General features: G+C 42.8%; 1 protein-coding gene across 1 annotated transcript; it reads right to left on the bottom strand.

Moving 5' to 3' along the window:
- Nucleotides 1-2,300: 2,300 nt before the first annotated feature.
- On the bottom strand, nucleotides 2,301-14,807 carry Cdnf (cerebral dopamine neurotrophic factor). The gene is made up of 4 exons (XM_038335555.1): nucleotides 14,684-14,807; nucleotides 7,226-7,353; nucleotides 4,640-4,781; nucleotides 2,301-2,479 (listed from the first exon to the last, which is right to left on the bottom strand). Exons 1-4 carry the CDS (start codon nucleotides 14,805-14,807, stop codon nucleotides 2,301-2,303), a joined length of 573 nt encoding a protein of 190 aa, XP_038191483.1.
- Nucleotides 14,808-14,875: the final 68 nt, after the last annotated feature.

Here is a 14,875-nt window from a genome sequence, read left to right as displayed (position 1 = left end):
GACACAGAAATATGACCTAATTTTGAAATCAAAAGCTAAGGTCATTTCCAAATGACAAGTTTCGTAGTTCGCGTGCAAAGTAGAAACGGACTGCAGCGGGTTGGATAAGATTGCCCCACCCCTACCCCAGGCTCACACGTTTGACTGTTTAGTCACCAGGGAGTAGCACTGTTTGAGAAGGATTAGGAGGTGTGGACTCTTGGAGGACGTGTGTCACTGGGGGTAGTTTGACATGGGTCAAATCCCATGCCAGGTCCAGAGTCTCATCTTCCTGCTGACTGTAGATCTGTTTGTAGAATTCTCTGCTACTTCTCCAGCATGTTTGCATGTCTGGATGCTCCCCCACCATGATGATAATTAACTAAACCTCTGAAACTGTTAGGTAAAGCCCCAATTAAATGCTTTCTTCCATAAGAATTGCTGTGGTCATGGTGTCTCTTCACAGCAATAGAACACTGACTAATATATATATATATATATATATATATATATATATATATATATATATATTTAATTTTGTATCTTTGTTTTTATTTTATGTGTCTATGCATTTTGCCTGCAAGTACATCTTTCTCCTACTTGTGTTCCTGGTGCCTGTGGATGTTAAGAAGATGTTGGAGCCTCTGGCACTAGTGTCACCACAGATGATTGTGAGCTGCCTTGTGGGTTCCGGGAATTGAACCTGGGTCATCTGGGAGAGCAGTTAACCCCTGGACCATTTCTCCAGTTCAACTTTGGTATTTCTTAAATACAATTCAATATGAAGGAGGTTATTCCCACATGGTGAAAAAACTGCTAAACTCCAGAAACAAGAACCACCTTGGGCCATTCATTATGATAAGACTTTTATTCTCCTTTTCCAGTTAGGCAATCTACATATCACCTTGGGAACCAGTAATTCTCTAATAAGTTCACTCACACCCCATTGCTCAGCTGAAAATGCATTCATTTGCATCATTTGAAAGTGGACATTATTTTGTCGATGTATATTTATTGTCTGAATGAGTTCTTCTCTGCTCCACAAACAGATTGCCAGTAACTTCATTTGGTTATTTAAATGAATAGTTGTTTTTAATCAATTAAGTTGAGTAATTATCAAATACCATTTGCAACTGTTTATTAGATAGAATTGATGTACAATAAAAAAAACCACATCTTAATTATACTTCTGTATCATCTCTCTTACCACCCACCCTGATAAGGGACATTCCCATCACCCCAGAAAATTTCGAGGGGATGCTTTCTTGGGTATCCACACCCTGACCTATGATACAAAGGCAACCACTTCTACCATGGGGTTCTTCTTCTTCTGTGGCTGGAAAATGGAGCTGAACCTTGTTTGCTGCTTGAAGCTGATAGAATAGCACTGGAAACCATAGGCATCTCTGCTGCCTGTGTGTGCTGAGTGAGCTCTAGTCCTGTCTGATGTGGGACAATGAAAGAAGACTTTCTTGAGTCTTGAACCCTTGGAAATTCGAGGGTGGTTATAATTAGCCCGAACATAGACTCAAACAGGCAGGATCCTGGAGTCGGGAGTTGACGCAGAAGCCATGGGGGTGCTGCTTACTGGCTTGCTTCCCATGACTTGTTCAGCCTGCTTTCTTATAGAAAGCAGAACCACCTGCCCAGGGATGGGCCCTCCCCCATAGATCACTAATTGAGAAAATGCCTTACAGCTGGATCTCATGGAGGTGTTTCTTCAACTGAGGCTCCTTCCTCTCAGATGACTCCAGCCTGTGTCAAGTTGACACACAAAACCAGCCAGTACAGCCCCCCATCAGTTCATTTTTAATGTGTGTCCCCCAGTTAGAGGTGAGAGGGGAGGCTATGAGGTGAAGTCTAGCTGGCAGAAGTAGATCAGTAGGGCTAGACCTTGGAAGATTACAGCCTTATCATTATTTGAACATCACTTTCTGCTTCTCGGTCCACCATAACAACAGCCTCTGACGAGTTCTTGTCCCCATGCTCTGAGCTGCTCCTCCTTTAGCTACTCTGACACGATGGACCGAGACCATGAGCCAAGGCAAATCTTCCCCTCCCCTGACTCCTTCCTGACAGGCATAATTGTCACAGCGGTGCAAAGAGAGCCACTGCACCTTCCAAAGGAGGCTGAGAAATGCACTTGGAGGTCTCCGAACTCTGCAAATGTGGGTGGCCAGCAGGAAGCACAGGTTAATCATAAGCCTAAGCAGTACAACAGCAAGACGGGCAGCCACCAGGGTGGTCCCTGGTTAGCTTAACCAACACATCCATGTCTTAGACTAACTCTAACTACTGTCCGTGTACACTGATAGCTGAGGTCAGAGCTCGGTTTGGGGGTGTGGCTCTACATATTTGGGGGCCAGCTCTTTGATGAGGGTCACGTAGTCACTTTTTTCTGCGCAGGCCTTGCACTCCTCCCCCCAGCTGTGCAGGATCTGTTTCAGTTCTGCAACTTTCATCTTCCATAGGTCCACCGATGCCAAGTCTAGTTTCTTCTCTAGATGTAAGAAAGGACGCACAATTGAACAACAAAACAAAAATCTCATGAAGGTCTTAGAAGGGCATATGGTGCTGACTTCATTCTCCTTCAGTGGGAGACAATTCCCCTTTCCGTGGGAATCAAGATAGACCCAATGAACATGCAAATCACCAGTCAACCTTCTTGGGTTCTACTGCTCCCAATCATAGACCAATGATAGTCAGGAAAGGAAATATTGAATCTATGCTGAGCATATACAGAGATTTTTCTCATCATAATCCCCTAAACATTACAGTATAACAACTGTTTGCTGGCTGGCAAGATGGCTTAGTGGGTGAAGGCACTTGTTACCAAGCCCAAAGACCTAAGTTCAACCCCCAGGGATCCACACAGTGGAAAGGGAACTGACTCCACAGATTGTTCCTTCACAGATTAACCTTCATATATCACACACGCATTTCTCTCTCTCTCTCTCTCTCTCTCTCTCTCTCTCTCTCTCTCTCTCTCTCTCTCTCTCTGTCTGTCTGTCTGTCTGTCTTTCTCTATCTATCTATAGATAGAATGCACAGGATTGCAAACACACACAAACACACAATATATGTAAAGGAAAACTATTTACATAACATTTGCATTGTATGATGTGGCAGGATTCTGTGCAAATGCTATGCCATTTTTTAAAAAGTATTTTTTTATTTATTTATTATGTATACAATATTCTGTCTGTGTGTATTTCTGCAGACCAGAAGAGGGCACCAAACCCCATTACAGATGGTTGTGAGCCACCATGTGGTTTCTGGGAGTTGAACTCAGGACCTTTGGGAGAGCAGACAATGCTCTTAACCTCTGAGCCATCTCTCCAGTCCCTGATGCTATGCCATTTTATATTAAGAACTTGAACTCCTGAGGTTGTCTCTTCTGTGAACATATTTTGTATGGACTCAGGACTTCCTGCCTCTACCCTACTCCTTTAAAGTCAATTAGAAGGGATGCTTACCCATAATACCTGTCCTGGAAGTCAGGGCCTATGCTTGGCAAACTAAGGACGAGGTTGTCTTTGATATCTTTCAACCTTAAACCTGTTTCATGTTTGCTGTGCAGCTATGGGACATGTGTACAATTCACAGCTGTGGTGGAAATGAGACTAAATGAGATCTGGATGCTAATGACTTAGGTCACTTACAGTAATACAGTGTGTGTGTATGTGGTGTGTGTGTGTGTGTGTGTGTGTGTGACAGAAAACAACAGCTTATGCAAAAAGAAAGAGTATCTCTCAGTGGAATTTCAGGTGTTAAGAACAGCTGAGGGAAAATTTTTAAAGCTTTAATCACACTGACTCCCTCTACGCAACAGGCCGGCCCAGATACAATCCTTCAGTATAAGAATAGACTTAACCATGTGAAATTTATAAGGCCAAGGATAGAGTTTTAAATAGGACAGCACCTTCCTTTCCAGGCGGTGTATTTTAGGCACCTCTGGTGAGCTATGTCATCACGCAAAACCTGATTTGATGGGAGTAGCCCAGTTCCTAAAAGTGAAAGCTGACAGAAGGATGAACACGTCTAGGATAAAGATGTCATCCCATTACAACTTCAAGGCCCTACTGCCACTGAACAGATACCTCATGTCTTCTTAGTCCACCATATATGGCTCCTCTTTTCATTTTCAGAAACTTTACATACACACATGACTGACATCACCTTAGTAAACTAGGAACTTAAACTTTGGGCTGGCAGTTCCAACTTAATGCCGATTATCCTTTAGTATCCAATATTTGCTATAAGGTTATGATTTTTCATTTATTTCCCTTTTTTAAATAGGAGCTCAGCCGACACAAAAACACCATTCACCAGCTCATCAACCTGTCTGTGAGTGGAGAATCCCTTCCCTCTAATGCTGGCATTTGAGATAGCATGGCCCAGTGTTTCAAAGCCTGACGACACACGGAACGTATTGAGATAGCATGGCCCAGTGTTTCAAAGCCTGATGACACACGGAACGTATTGAGATAGCATGGCCCAGTGTTTTAAAGCCTGACGACACACGGAACGTATTGAGATAGCATGGCCCAGTGTTTCAAAGCCTGACGACACACGGAACGTATTGAGATAGCATGGCCCAGTGTTTCAAAGCCTGACGACACACGGAACGTATTGGGAAAGACAGTCGTGTCTCTCGTACCGTACTTCAGCTCACAAATCTGGCTGTCCATCTTCTTCAGCCTCTCACAGATCTTCACTATGGGCACGTGCACACTCATGGGACGTATGACTTCACCGAGGATCTTGGTGGCTGCGTCTTTGGTGGCTCCCAGATAATAGCACTGAGAAGAGAACGAGAGGCCATCCAGGGCTGATGAGAAGATTTGGACGGTAAAGGTGCCTGCCGCCAAGACTGACAGCCTTAGTTTGATCCCTGAAACCCTCCTGGTAGAAAGAGAGAACTGCCCCCTTCAAGTTATCCTCTGACCTCTGTATGCATGCCACACACATGCATACAAAATAAATAAATGAAATGTGACTTGAAAGACAGTGTTCCCGGCAATGAATAAAAGCAAGAAAAACAGTATAAAGAAGGAAGAACGAGGTGAGGCGGTGGTGGCTCACACCTTTTATTTCAGCACTCAAGAGGCAGAGGCAGGCAGATCTCTGTGAGTTCAAGGCCAGCCTGGTCTACAAAGTGAGTTCCAGAACAGTTAGGGTTGTTACACACAGAATCTCTGTCTTGAAAAACAACAACAAAAAAAGAAAAAAAAAGAAAGGAAGGAAGGAAGAAACGAAGGAAAAAAGGAAGGAACGAAGGAAAACAAAAGAAAAGAAAAGAAGAAAGGGAATGGGAGAGAATGAGGGGTTAGCCTTGTTTTCATAGTCCAGCTATTAAATTTTAACCCTGGCTAACTGAGGCACCCAAAGACAGTGACTCCAGCCTTGTCATCAGGCTAATTAGATGCACCTGATAATTTCCATGATAGTGAGAGACTGGGGTTTGCTCTGCCAGGTGCTGCTTTCACCCCTTCAAAGGGATTAACTTATTTATTTCTCATAGTGATCCTGAGAAGTGAGTGCTATTATTATCCCCATATTGTACCAAGACAGTAAAGATCACCCAGCCCAAAAGTAGAAAAGACAGAATTAGCTAATCCAGCATTTTAGCTGTCCCATATACCACCACATCTTTAACTTTCATCACACTGCCTTTCCAGTTACCTGACTTAAAATTTTACATAGAAGAATATAAATTCAGACAGTGGTGGTGCACACCTTTAACCTGAGCATGCGGGAGGCAAAGGCAGAGGCAGGTGAATCTCTGAGCTCGAGGCCAACCTGGTCTACAGAGCAAATTTCAGGACAGCCAGGGCTACATAGAGAAACCCTGTCTCAAAAAAACAGGCATATGTATGTATGTATGTATGTATGCATGCGTGCATGTATGACTGGAGGCATGGCTCAATATTTAAGAGTTCATACTGTTCTTCCTTAAGACCTGAGTTGGGTTCCCAACAACTATCCAACAGCTCACAATATCTGGTATCTTTGGCTGAAGGGGATCCAGCACCCTCTTTTGGCCTCTGCAGGCACCTGCATTCACACATGCACAAACCCCTACACAGAATCACACACATATGCACAATTAAAAATAAAAAAATCTTTACTTGTGTTTATCCATATGTAAAGGCCAGTGGCACAAATAAGTGACAAGAGTTTGGCAATGTGTCAGTCAATGGTACACATTAACATGGTTACTTTAGGCAAAAAAGAACTGGTCTGGTACCTGAGGTATAGCTCAATGGTAAAACATATGCTTAGCATGAACAAGGTTGTAGGTTCAATACCAAGATGGGAAAAACTGATTTCATCTAAAATTGTCTTTATTTTTACAGAAGTATTGAAACAATCCATACATTAAATTCAGGAAATACAATCTAAAAAAGAAAATATAAAAGCCTTATTCATTACATGTGAATAATACTGAGATGATTTATGGGTTTGACTACGTGTCTTGGTAACAAACGCAAAAGCCTTATAATAGTAAATTCTCAACAGAAACTGTTTTACAATTTGGTTTGGTTTAAGAAAATGTAAAATTGCTTGCCTGTGATTTACTTAGAAAGGAAAACTGGGTTGCTCTCAACAATCCACAGTGAATGCGAAAGAAAAGAAATAAAAGGAAAGGACGTGACTGTTCCTAGGTGTGGCGGAGGAGAAAGAAGGTTTACTGTAGGTACAGAGAGAGCATAGTCAGAGACGGAGACATCCGGGAGAGTTCACAGTGGACATGACCCTGACCCATGTGAGGAGAGGGGGGAGGGAAAAAGAGAGGGGACACAGAAAGAGAGAACAGCTAGGAGGCCCCAGAGAGAATGGGTAAGCAAAATGGCAGGAATATATAGGGAAGAGCCTCTGGGGTAGGGCAGCCCAGCCCCTAGGTTGGGAAAGTTTAGGCTAGAGGGTAGAATATGCCAGCCAGGAGGACCCTGTAATGGCTAGGGACTAAGGGATGCTGGGAGTACCTGGTGGCCAAGTCCACTTTGATTTGTTAAATAGGAACCTCAGCCATTTGTTCCAGGGCTTGAGACCTAACACACAGGACCGTGTTTCCCAAAAGCTTGTTTTCTGCTTGCCCTCTACAATGAATATGCTTGAAGCTGGCACAGAAGTAGGAAGACACCAACTCCAAGTGGAAAAGGAAACTAGGGTAGTTTGGCTTTTATTTATTTACTTATTTGTTTGTTTTTGAAGCACACCGGAAAAATGAAATTTACCATACCAGGCGGTTTTCTTTTCCTTTGGCATCCAAGCAAAAGCTGATCAACTCTTTCTCTATGGTGTCCACAGAAAAGTCTATTCCTCTGGTTAGCAAGGAGTTGTAGAATCGGTTTAAGAATTCTTTACATACTAGAAGGAAGAGAGACTTAGGTCTGTTACACAATTCTACCTCTACCACATCTATGACTGTGACCCACCCACCAAGTGAGAAAAATACAGTTATGATCCAGGACAGGAGAGGTGGCTGAGCAATTAAGAGCGCTTGCAGCTCTTACAGGGGATCCAGATTTAGGACCTGGCACCTACAGTAAAACCATGTGTAATTTCAGTTCTAAGGATCTGATGCCCTCTTTTGGCCTCCTTGGGTGCCAGGCACACATCTGGTACAAATGCATAGATTTAGGCAAACACTAATAAGCATAAAATAAGATTAACTATAAAATATATAGGTATGGTTTAGAGTATTATGACCATGGATTGAAACCCTAAACATTATTTGGTGGTCTGTTACTAAAGCCATGAGTGCAGTAGACAGAATCCACTAATCAGTCTTTGAAACCAAGTTACCTAAAATGAACACCTTTGTATAAACACTAAAAGATGAGATAGATAAGACACTAAAGGATAAGATAACTTTTGTATAGGATGCAGTCTTGGGGATAACTTTGCTTCGGGCATAGAGAAAAATCTGAATAATTATAATACCTCAAGTGAAGCTCCTTAGCATGCACACAGATTTATGTCCCCCCACCATGAATCTGGGATTGGTGCAATCCTAAACTGTTGTTTGAAAACCATACTTTCAGTAGCATGGATTATAAAAACCCAGACAAGACAGGCGACGGTGGCACATGCCTTTAATCCTAGCCCTCGGGAGGCAGAGACAGGTGGAGCTCTGTGAGTTCCAGGCCAGCCTGGTCTACAAGAGTTAGTTCCAGGATAAGCTCCAAAGCTACAGAGAAACCCTGTCTTGAAAAACCAAAACCAAACCAAACAAAAACAAAACAAAAAATCCAGAGACAGATATTGGGGTTCAACTTGAAGATCAGAAAAGCAAAGCAGCCAGCCACTGGCTTTTACCTCCATCTCAGACTGAAATGGCAATCCTGCCTCCAGGAATCTCAGATAGAGAGACTGAGCATGACACCTGTCTCCTCCCATCTTATATTCCTCTCTAGTACTGGGATTAAAGGCGTGCACCACTGCCACCCAGCTTCTATGGCTAGTGTGACTACTGGAATTAAAGGTGTATACCACCACTGCCTGGTCTGTATGACTGACCAGTGTGGCTGTTTCACTCTCTGATCTTCAAGCAAGCTTTATTTATTTAAATACAAATGAAATATCACTACAGTGGTTAAATCCTAACTCGAGGAACCTTATTCAGTGCCAAATGTCTTGAGTTGTGAGAGACAGGACTCAGAATAGGCACAACCATGAGTAACCACCATGTAAACGTTCGTCAGGGCTGGCAGCTGCTGACTCTGATGCAAGCATTGCAAGTATTTTTAACTCATTCAAGTTTCACAACAAAGCTATGGCACAGACACTCCACTACCCTCTTTACAGGTAGAGAGACTGGGCCCAAAAGACATCACCTAACTTGCTGGGCAAATGGTAGAGAGGATACTTGATCCTCAGTGGCCCCTGGCCCATGCTTTCCCCAACTGTGGGAAGAAAAAGAAATCTTTTCTTCTTTGCATTTTTTTTTCAGGACTTTTGTCACAGCAAGGAGTGATGTCACTTAACATCCATGTCCTCTCTGCTGATCTTCTGAAAATCCAATGAATGTTTGTAGGCGCTTTCTTTATCTTTACTACCTCTTTCCTATCTTATCCTTTCATGGCTCTGTGATACATTCTTGGCCATCATTTTCCCCCTGTTGATAAATGTCTCATGTATCCCAGGTTGGCCTCAAACTCCCTATTTCACTGAACTTTTGATCCTCCTGCTCCATGCCCCAAGAGCTAGGATTATTGGTGAACACTACCATATTATGCCATCAAACCCAGAGTTTCATGCATGCTAGGCAAGTGCTCTATCAACTGTGCAATAGCCACGGTCCATCTCTTAGATCTTGTTATAAACTGTTTCCTCTTCTCACTGGTATATAATATGCTGATCATTGGTCTCATCAATTTTATTTGCAGAAATTTATTGGCTCTTTCCCAAAAGCTTCCTTTTCTATATTTATATTATCAGTTTTCAGCTCTATAAACATAAAAAATCAATTTAGTAATTTATAATAATCAAACCTGAAATCTTTTCAAGTAGATTACTTCTGTCTCTGATCTCAAGTTGCCATAGCCTATGATACCCTCCTTCCCCATCCTGAATGAGAATGTGATTGGGAAGTCACTCACAGCACCCAGTCAACTTCACAATCATAAGGCTAAACACCACATTCTACAGTGTACCACACGCCAAAACTGCAATGCTTGGAAGATTAGGTGTATTGAATACTGATGTGGGAGAATTGTCTGTATTATTTCAATCATGTTTTAAATAAACGCTGATTGTCCAGGTAGGAAGTATAGGCGGGTCAACCAGACAGGAAGTAGAGGCGGGATGATGAGAACAGGCGTATTCTGGGAAGAAGGAAGCTCTTTCAGCATTTCTGCCCAGATCACCAAAGAAGCAGGATGTGATCTGCCCCGCTGAAAAAGGTACCGAGCCATGTGGCTAACATAGATAAGAATAATGGGTTAATATAACTTATAAGAGTTAGCAAGAAGCCTGAGCTAATGGGCCAATTCGTTTATAACCTTATGGAGACCTCTGTGTGATATTCTTTGGGGCTTGCTGGCTGTGGGGTACTGGGTGGGATAAAAACCCCAACAAGCCAGCCCTCATGTTACAGAATGCAGCTTGGCTTATATTTTCAGTATATGATGGGGATGTAACTTCATTGTAAGTTAAAGACTTACTCAAACATACACATACCTACACATATACACACACGCATAAACACATTTTGTATTGATTCTGTTGCTCCGAAGAATTCTGACTAATGCATAATTCAAGTAGAAACAGCAGGGAAGCCTCTTGGTACAGTTACGAATCTCTTAATGATGGAGTTGTGTGACTAGGTGACTTTATCGTGGGAACATTAAAGAGAGTACTTACAGAAGCCTATATGCTATAGACTGCTACATATCTAGGTCACAGTGTACAGCTCATTGTTCCCAGGCCACATGATTGGCAGGTATGGTCAGTCTTTTAGCATTACAACACTACATTGTCATCTACAAAGTTTATGCTTAAGAACTATGCAGTTGAATTACAAGAAAAAAATACACACACAAAATTTTACAATGTTTTGTTGAATTTTATATAGTTCAACAATTTTATGTTGAACTGTATTCATAGCTATCCTGGACCCTATGCAGCCAGCAGCCACAAGAGGATCAAGCTTGTGTGTAGAACATGCTACCATATTGAATGCTGTAAGCAAGTTTCACTCAATTTTAGGTACATAAACATAAGAAAGGTACAGTGAAAATAAAATATTAATAATCAGAGCTGGAACAACGGCTCAGTGGTTAAGAGAATACTTGCTGCTCCTCCAGAGGACCCAAGTTCATTCCCAGCACCCACATCAGGTGGCTTACAACCGCCTGAAACTCTGGTTTCAGGAGATCACACGCCCTCTTCTGGCCTCTGACAGTTTATGCACACATGTATCATATGTATCAGAGACACATACATAAAGAAAAACAAATCTTCAGAAAAGACGGCTTTAAAATAAAATGGTATGCCTACACGTGACTGTTACTATGAATGGAGCCTGTACAGCTAGAAGCTGTGCTGGGGGAGCTAGAAAGGGGAGACTCACTATGAAGGTCAAGAGTATTAGTTCACACTGAGGTCGACACTGAAGGCACTGAACATGTATTAGTTCACACTGAGGTCAACATTGTAGGCCTTGAATGTGTATTAGTTCACACTGAGGTGAACATAGTCACTAAACATGTATTAGTTCACACTGAGGTCGACACTGAAGGCACTGAACATGTATTAGTTCACACTGAGGTCGACACTGTAGGCACTGAACGTGTATTAGTTCACACTGAGGTAGACACGACAGTCACTGAACACTTAGGCTACATGAAATTTTTGGAAAAAAATAATTTTCTTTCTTTCATGATAGATGAACCAGAGCTTACTATATTTTTTTCCACCATATAAATTCTTTAATTTAAAAAAAACTATTTTACTCTTTTGTTATGACACTTAGCTTGAAATACAAACATTGCACTATATCTTCTTTCTTTAAATCTTTATTCTTTAAGTTCTCAATTTATTTCTTACTTTTTAAACTTGTTTACTAAAAACTAAGAAACAAAAACATGCATTAGCCTAAGCCCACGTGGGGTTTGTTTATTCCAGAATCAACACAAACAAATGATTAAAAACAGGTGATTCAACATCGTTGAGTGATAGAACATTTTCATAATTTCATAGAACCACTTTTGCATACATGGTCCATTGTTGGCTAAAATGTTGAAGTGTAGAACATCATTATAAATCTAGGAACTGGGATAAGATTTAGGATGGTACATAAATGTGTAATCCATCGTATTCAAGCAATATTTAGAAGATGAGACCACAGGGAAAAGGGAGATGGAGAAAGTATAGGCCTGGATATCATCTTCATGAAACACCAACATTTTGAAGTTGAGAATATAAGACAGAATCAGAAAAGCACTCTTTGGAACATCCAGGAAGGCAGAACAAGACAAATGACCAGTTGTCTCCCTAGAGGCAAATGATAAAAACACATCTAAATGATTAACAACATTATGAGTCACTGACAGAGTGAAAAATGTCTCCTGACATATCAACTTAATTATCAAGCATGTTAAGTCTGCGAAGAAGAGGACAGCTGCTGCCGTGATCTTGCTGTCGGTGAGCAGGAATTCATCAACGTCTCTAAGCAACTTCTCATCTTGTCTTCCTACAAGAGAGATCCAGTCTTGCAAAGTCTCTTATCTTTACCCCAACCTATCCTCATAGGATTTCTCAACCTCAGCTGTCATTCTGACCAGCATCACTTATCCAATGAGGAAAAAGATAGACATTTGGCTCACCAAAACATGCATGAAATTTTGCCACAGCACATTTCTATCCTTTTGTTCAATAATCTGACTGTTGTGTGGCATAATGGATCCTGAAAACCATGGGGTGAGAGACATCATCTAGAGACACTTATAAAAAGTACACAGTTGCATGGCAGAGAATGAAATTTTTGAATTCTCTGAGAAACATACTACATATGTGGGAAAAAAAGCAGGAGCCACTACCTGGAGGAAACTGAGAAACCACTGAAAGACTTTTTAAACCAAGGAGCAATGTGATAACCCTCCTAGGGGATTAGAGATGGGGCAAAGTTGGGGCAAAGTGCAGGGTGGGAGGACACCAGGGCAGTAGAAAGAAAAACAGTGGGAACAAATTCCACAGGAGTGGAACTGAACGAGACACCTAGGACAGAGAGGACCTAAGGAAACAAGCTCCACCGGGAGCAGAAGCCAGGAGCCAACCCAGTCCTGGGACACTGGCAGACCAGGATTGAGCCAACGACCTTACTCAGAGTCTGCGATCTCCACCCGAGTGGGACCGAACCAGCTACCTAGGACACAGAGAACAAACTCCACCAGGAGCAGAAGCCAGGAGCAATCCCAATCCCGGGAAACGGGAGGATCAGGTTTGAGTCACCACAGCAACAATCTCCACCAGATCCAGAGTCAATAATCTCCACCGGAACAGGTACAGAGGAGTAACCGCTGAGCAAGTGAGCCAGAGACTGCTGAAGGTCTCTGACGTGAATACAGGACCTTCCAGGGAGTAGACCTGATGGGTCTGGGCGAGAGTCTGGGACCACCCAGGAACTAGGCCTGAGCCAGGACCTCTGTCAGCCTGGGCATGAGTGAACCTGGGTCCTGGGAGGGAATAGGCAGGAACCAGAGATCTCGGTGGGGCCAGGCACGAGCCTGGGACCTCAGAAAGAGTATGCCTGAGCCAGGTCTTCTGTGGGTTAGGACATTGGCCTGGGACATCAAAGGGAATAGGCAGGAACCTGGAACCCCCTGCGGGTCCGAGCGCAAGTCTGGGGCTTCTGAGAAAGTAAGCAGGTCCTCTGCAGGTTTCAGGCGCACCCGAGCCTGGGACCTCCGAGGCAGTAGACAGCTTGAATTTCGCAGGAAAATGGATGGAGCTAGAAAACATTATTTTGAGTGAGGTAACCCAGACACAGAAAGACAATTATCACATGTACTCACTCATAGGTGGTTTTTAAACATTAAAGCAAAGAAAGCCAGCCTACAAACCACAATCCCAGAGAACTTAGACAACAATGTGGACACTAAGAGAGACTTACATAGATCTAATCTACATGGAAAGTAGAAAAAGACAAGCTCTCCTGAGTAAATTGGGAGCATGGGGACCTTTGGGGAGGACTGAAGGGAGAGGGGAGAGGCATGGAGGGGAGTAGAGAAAAATGTAGAGCTCAATAAATATCAATAAAATATATTTTAAAAAAGGAAAACAGTGGACGTCTGTAGAAAGGCAGAGAACCCAGCGGAAGGTAGAGTTGACAGACAAGCAACTGTTTGACAGAAAGAAGAAAAAAAGAAATATAGAACAAGCCAGCCAATTCTGTTGACCTGCTGATAGAAAGCTGGACTTCAGTTAAGTAAGACTGCACACTCAACCACTCATTCAGTGTGAAGCTTGTGAGTCTATATTTCCTGTTTAGTGCATCCACTCTCAAGATCAGAAGATACACATTTGAATTATTTTAATAAAAGAAGAATGTGGTCCGAAAGGAAAGGACTATCGAAACTTTCATCTTGGCTATTGTTAACAGTTCTTTAAAAAGGATGCTGTTTTTGTAAAACCTAAGCAGTACAATACCCTCAAAGTCAGGGGTTGGTGGAATAATAAAGGAAGGAAAAGGTTGTCTATTTTATCTTTCTCTTCTCAAGGAATTACTGTGCTCCTTTGTAAGCAACTTCTGTTTACAAAGTTCTCACCAGAGTTAACTTTGTCTTTGATTTCAACAACCCTGGCAATATGGTCATATTTTATTTTCCTTCTGAAAGGGACAAATTAGTTTGAACCTCAAAACATGTCTCATGCACAGAGAGACAAGTCTCCCTAGTTAGGAGCAACAGAATTGAGTTAGCAGCAAGATCATTTGCACAAAAACCAATAGGAATCCTAAATCACTCCTTTTCCTGCGCCAACTTAATGACGGCAAAAGCAGCACGTGTTCTCAAAGTGTCACCGGGCCCGAGTCAAGCTTTTGCTCAGGCTGCGAAAGGCGGGGGTGGGGGGAGTGGGGTAAATTATTGACTCAGCCGCATTCCTCGGGTGAGATGTTATTTACAGCCTGGCCCGGGAGAAGCTGCTGGGCTGAGCGTGGTGTCGCCGCCATGCAAGCAGGTCACACACCGCTCACCTTCACAATCAGGCCCCGGCCGCACACTGGCCTCCAGGCCCTGCGCCAGCACCAGGTTCGAGATCCAAAGCCCGGCGCAAAAGGTCACTAGGGTAGCCGGGTTGGTGCACCGCGTGCACCACATGCTGAGCCTAAGACCGGGCTCTGCGTTTGCCTCCGCACTACTGTTGCAACCTCAGGAAGCCGGGAGGA

The sequence above is a fragment of the Arvicola amphibius genome, chromosome 6 (genome assembly GCF_903992535.2).
Source record: "Arvicola amphibius chromosome 6, mArvAmp1.2, whole genome shotgun sequence".
Lineage (NCBI taxonomy): Eukaryota > Metazoa > Chordata > Mammalia > Rodentia > Cricetidae > Arvicola > Arvicola amphibius.
The sequence above is the reverse complement of the archived record's forward strand: the minus strand, read 5'-3'. Positions and strand labels throughout refer to the sequence as shown.

Coding starts and splice junctions, on each gene's coding strand:
- Cdnf (XM_038335555.1), bottom strand. CDS start 14,807: ATGTGGTGCACGCGGTGCACCAACCCGGCTACCCTAGTGACCTTTTGC. Junction 4,782..7,225: donor AAGGAAAAGAAAACCGCCTG/GTATGGTAAATT, acceptor TTCTCTTCTCAG/TGCTATTATCTGGGAGCCAC. Junction 2,480..4,639: donor GATTTGTGAGCTGAAGTACG/GTACGAGAGACA, acceptor TCTTACATCTAG/AGAAGAAACTAGACTTGGCA.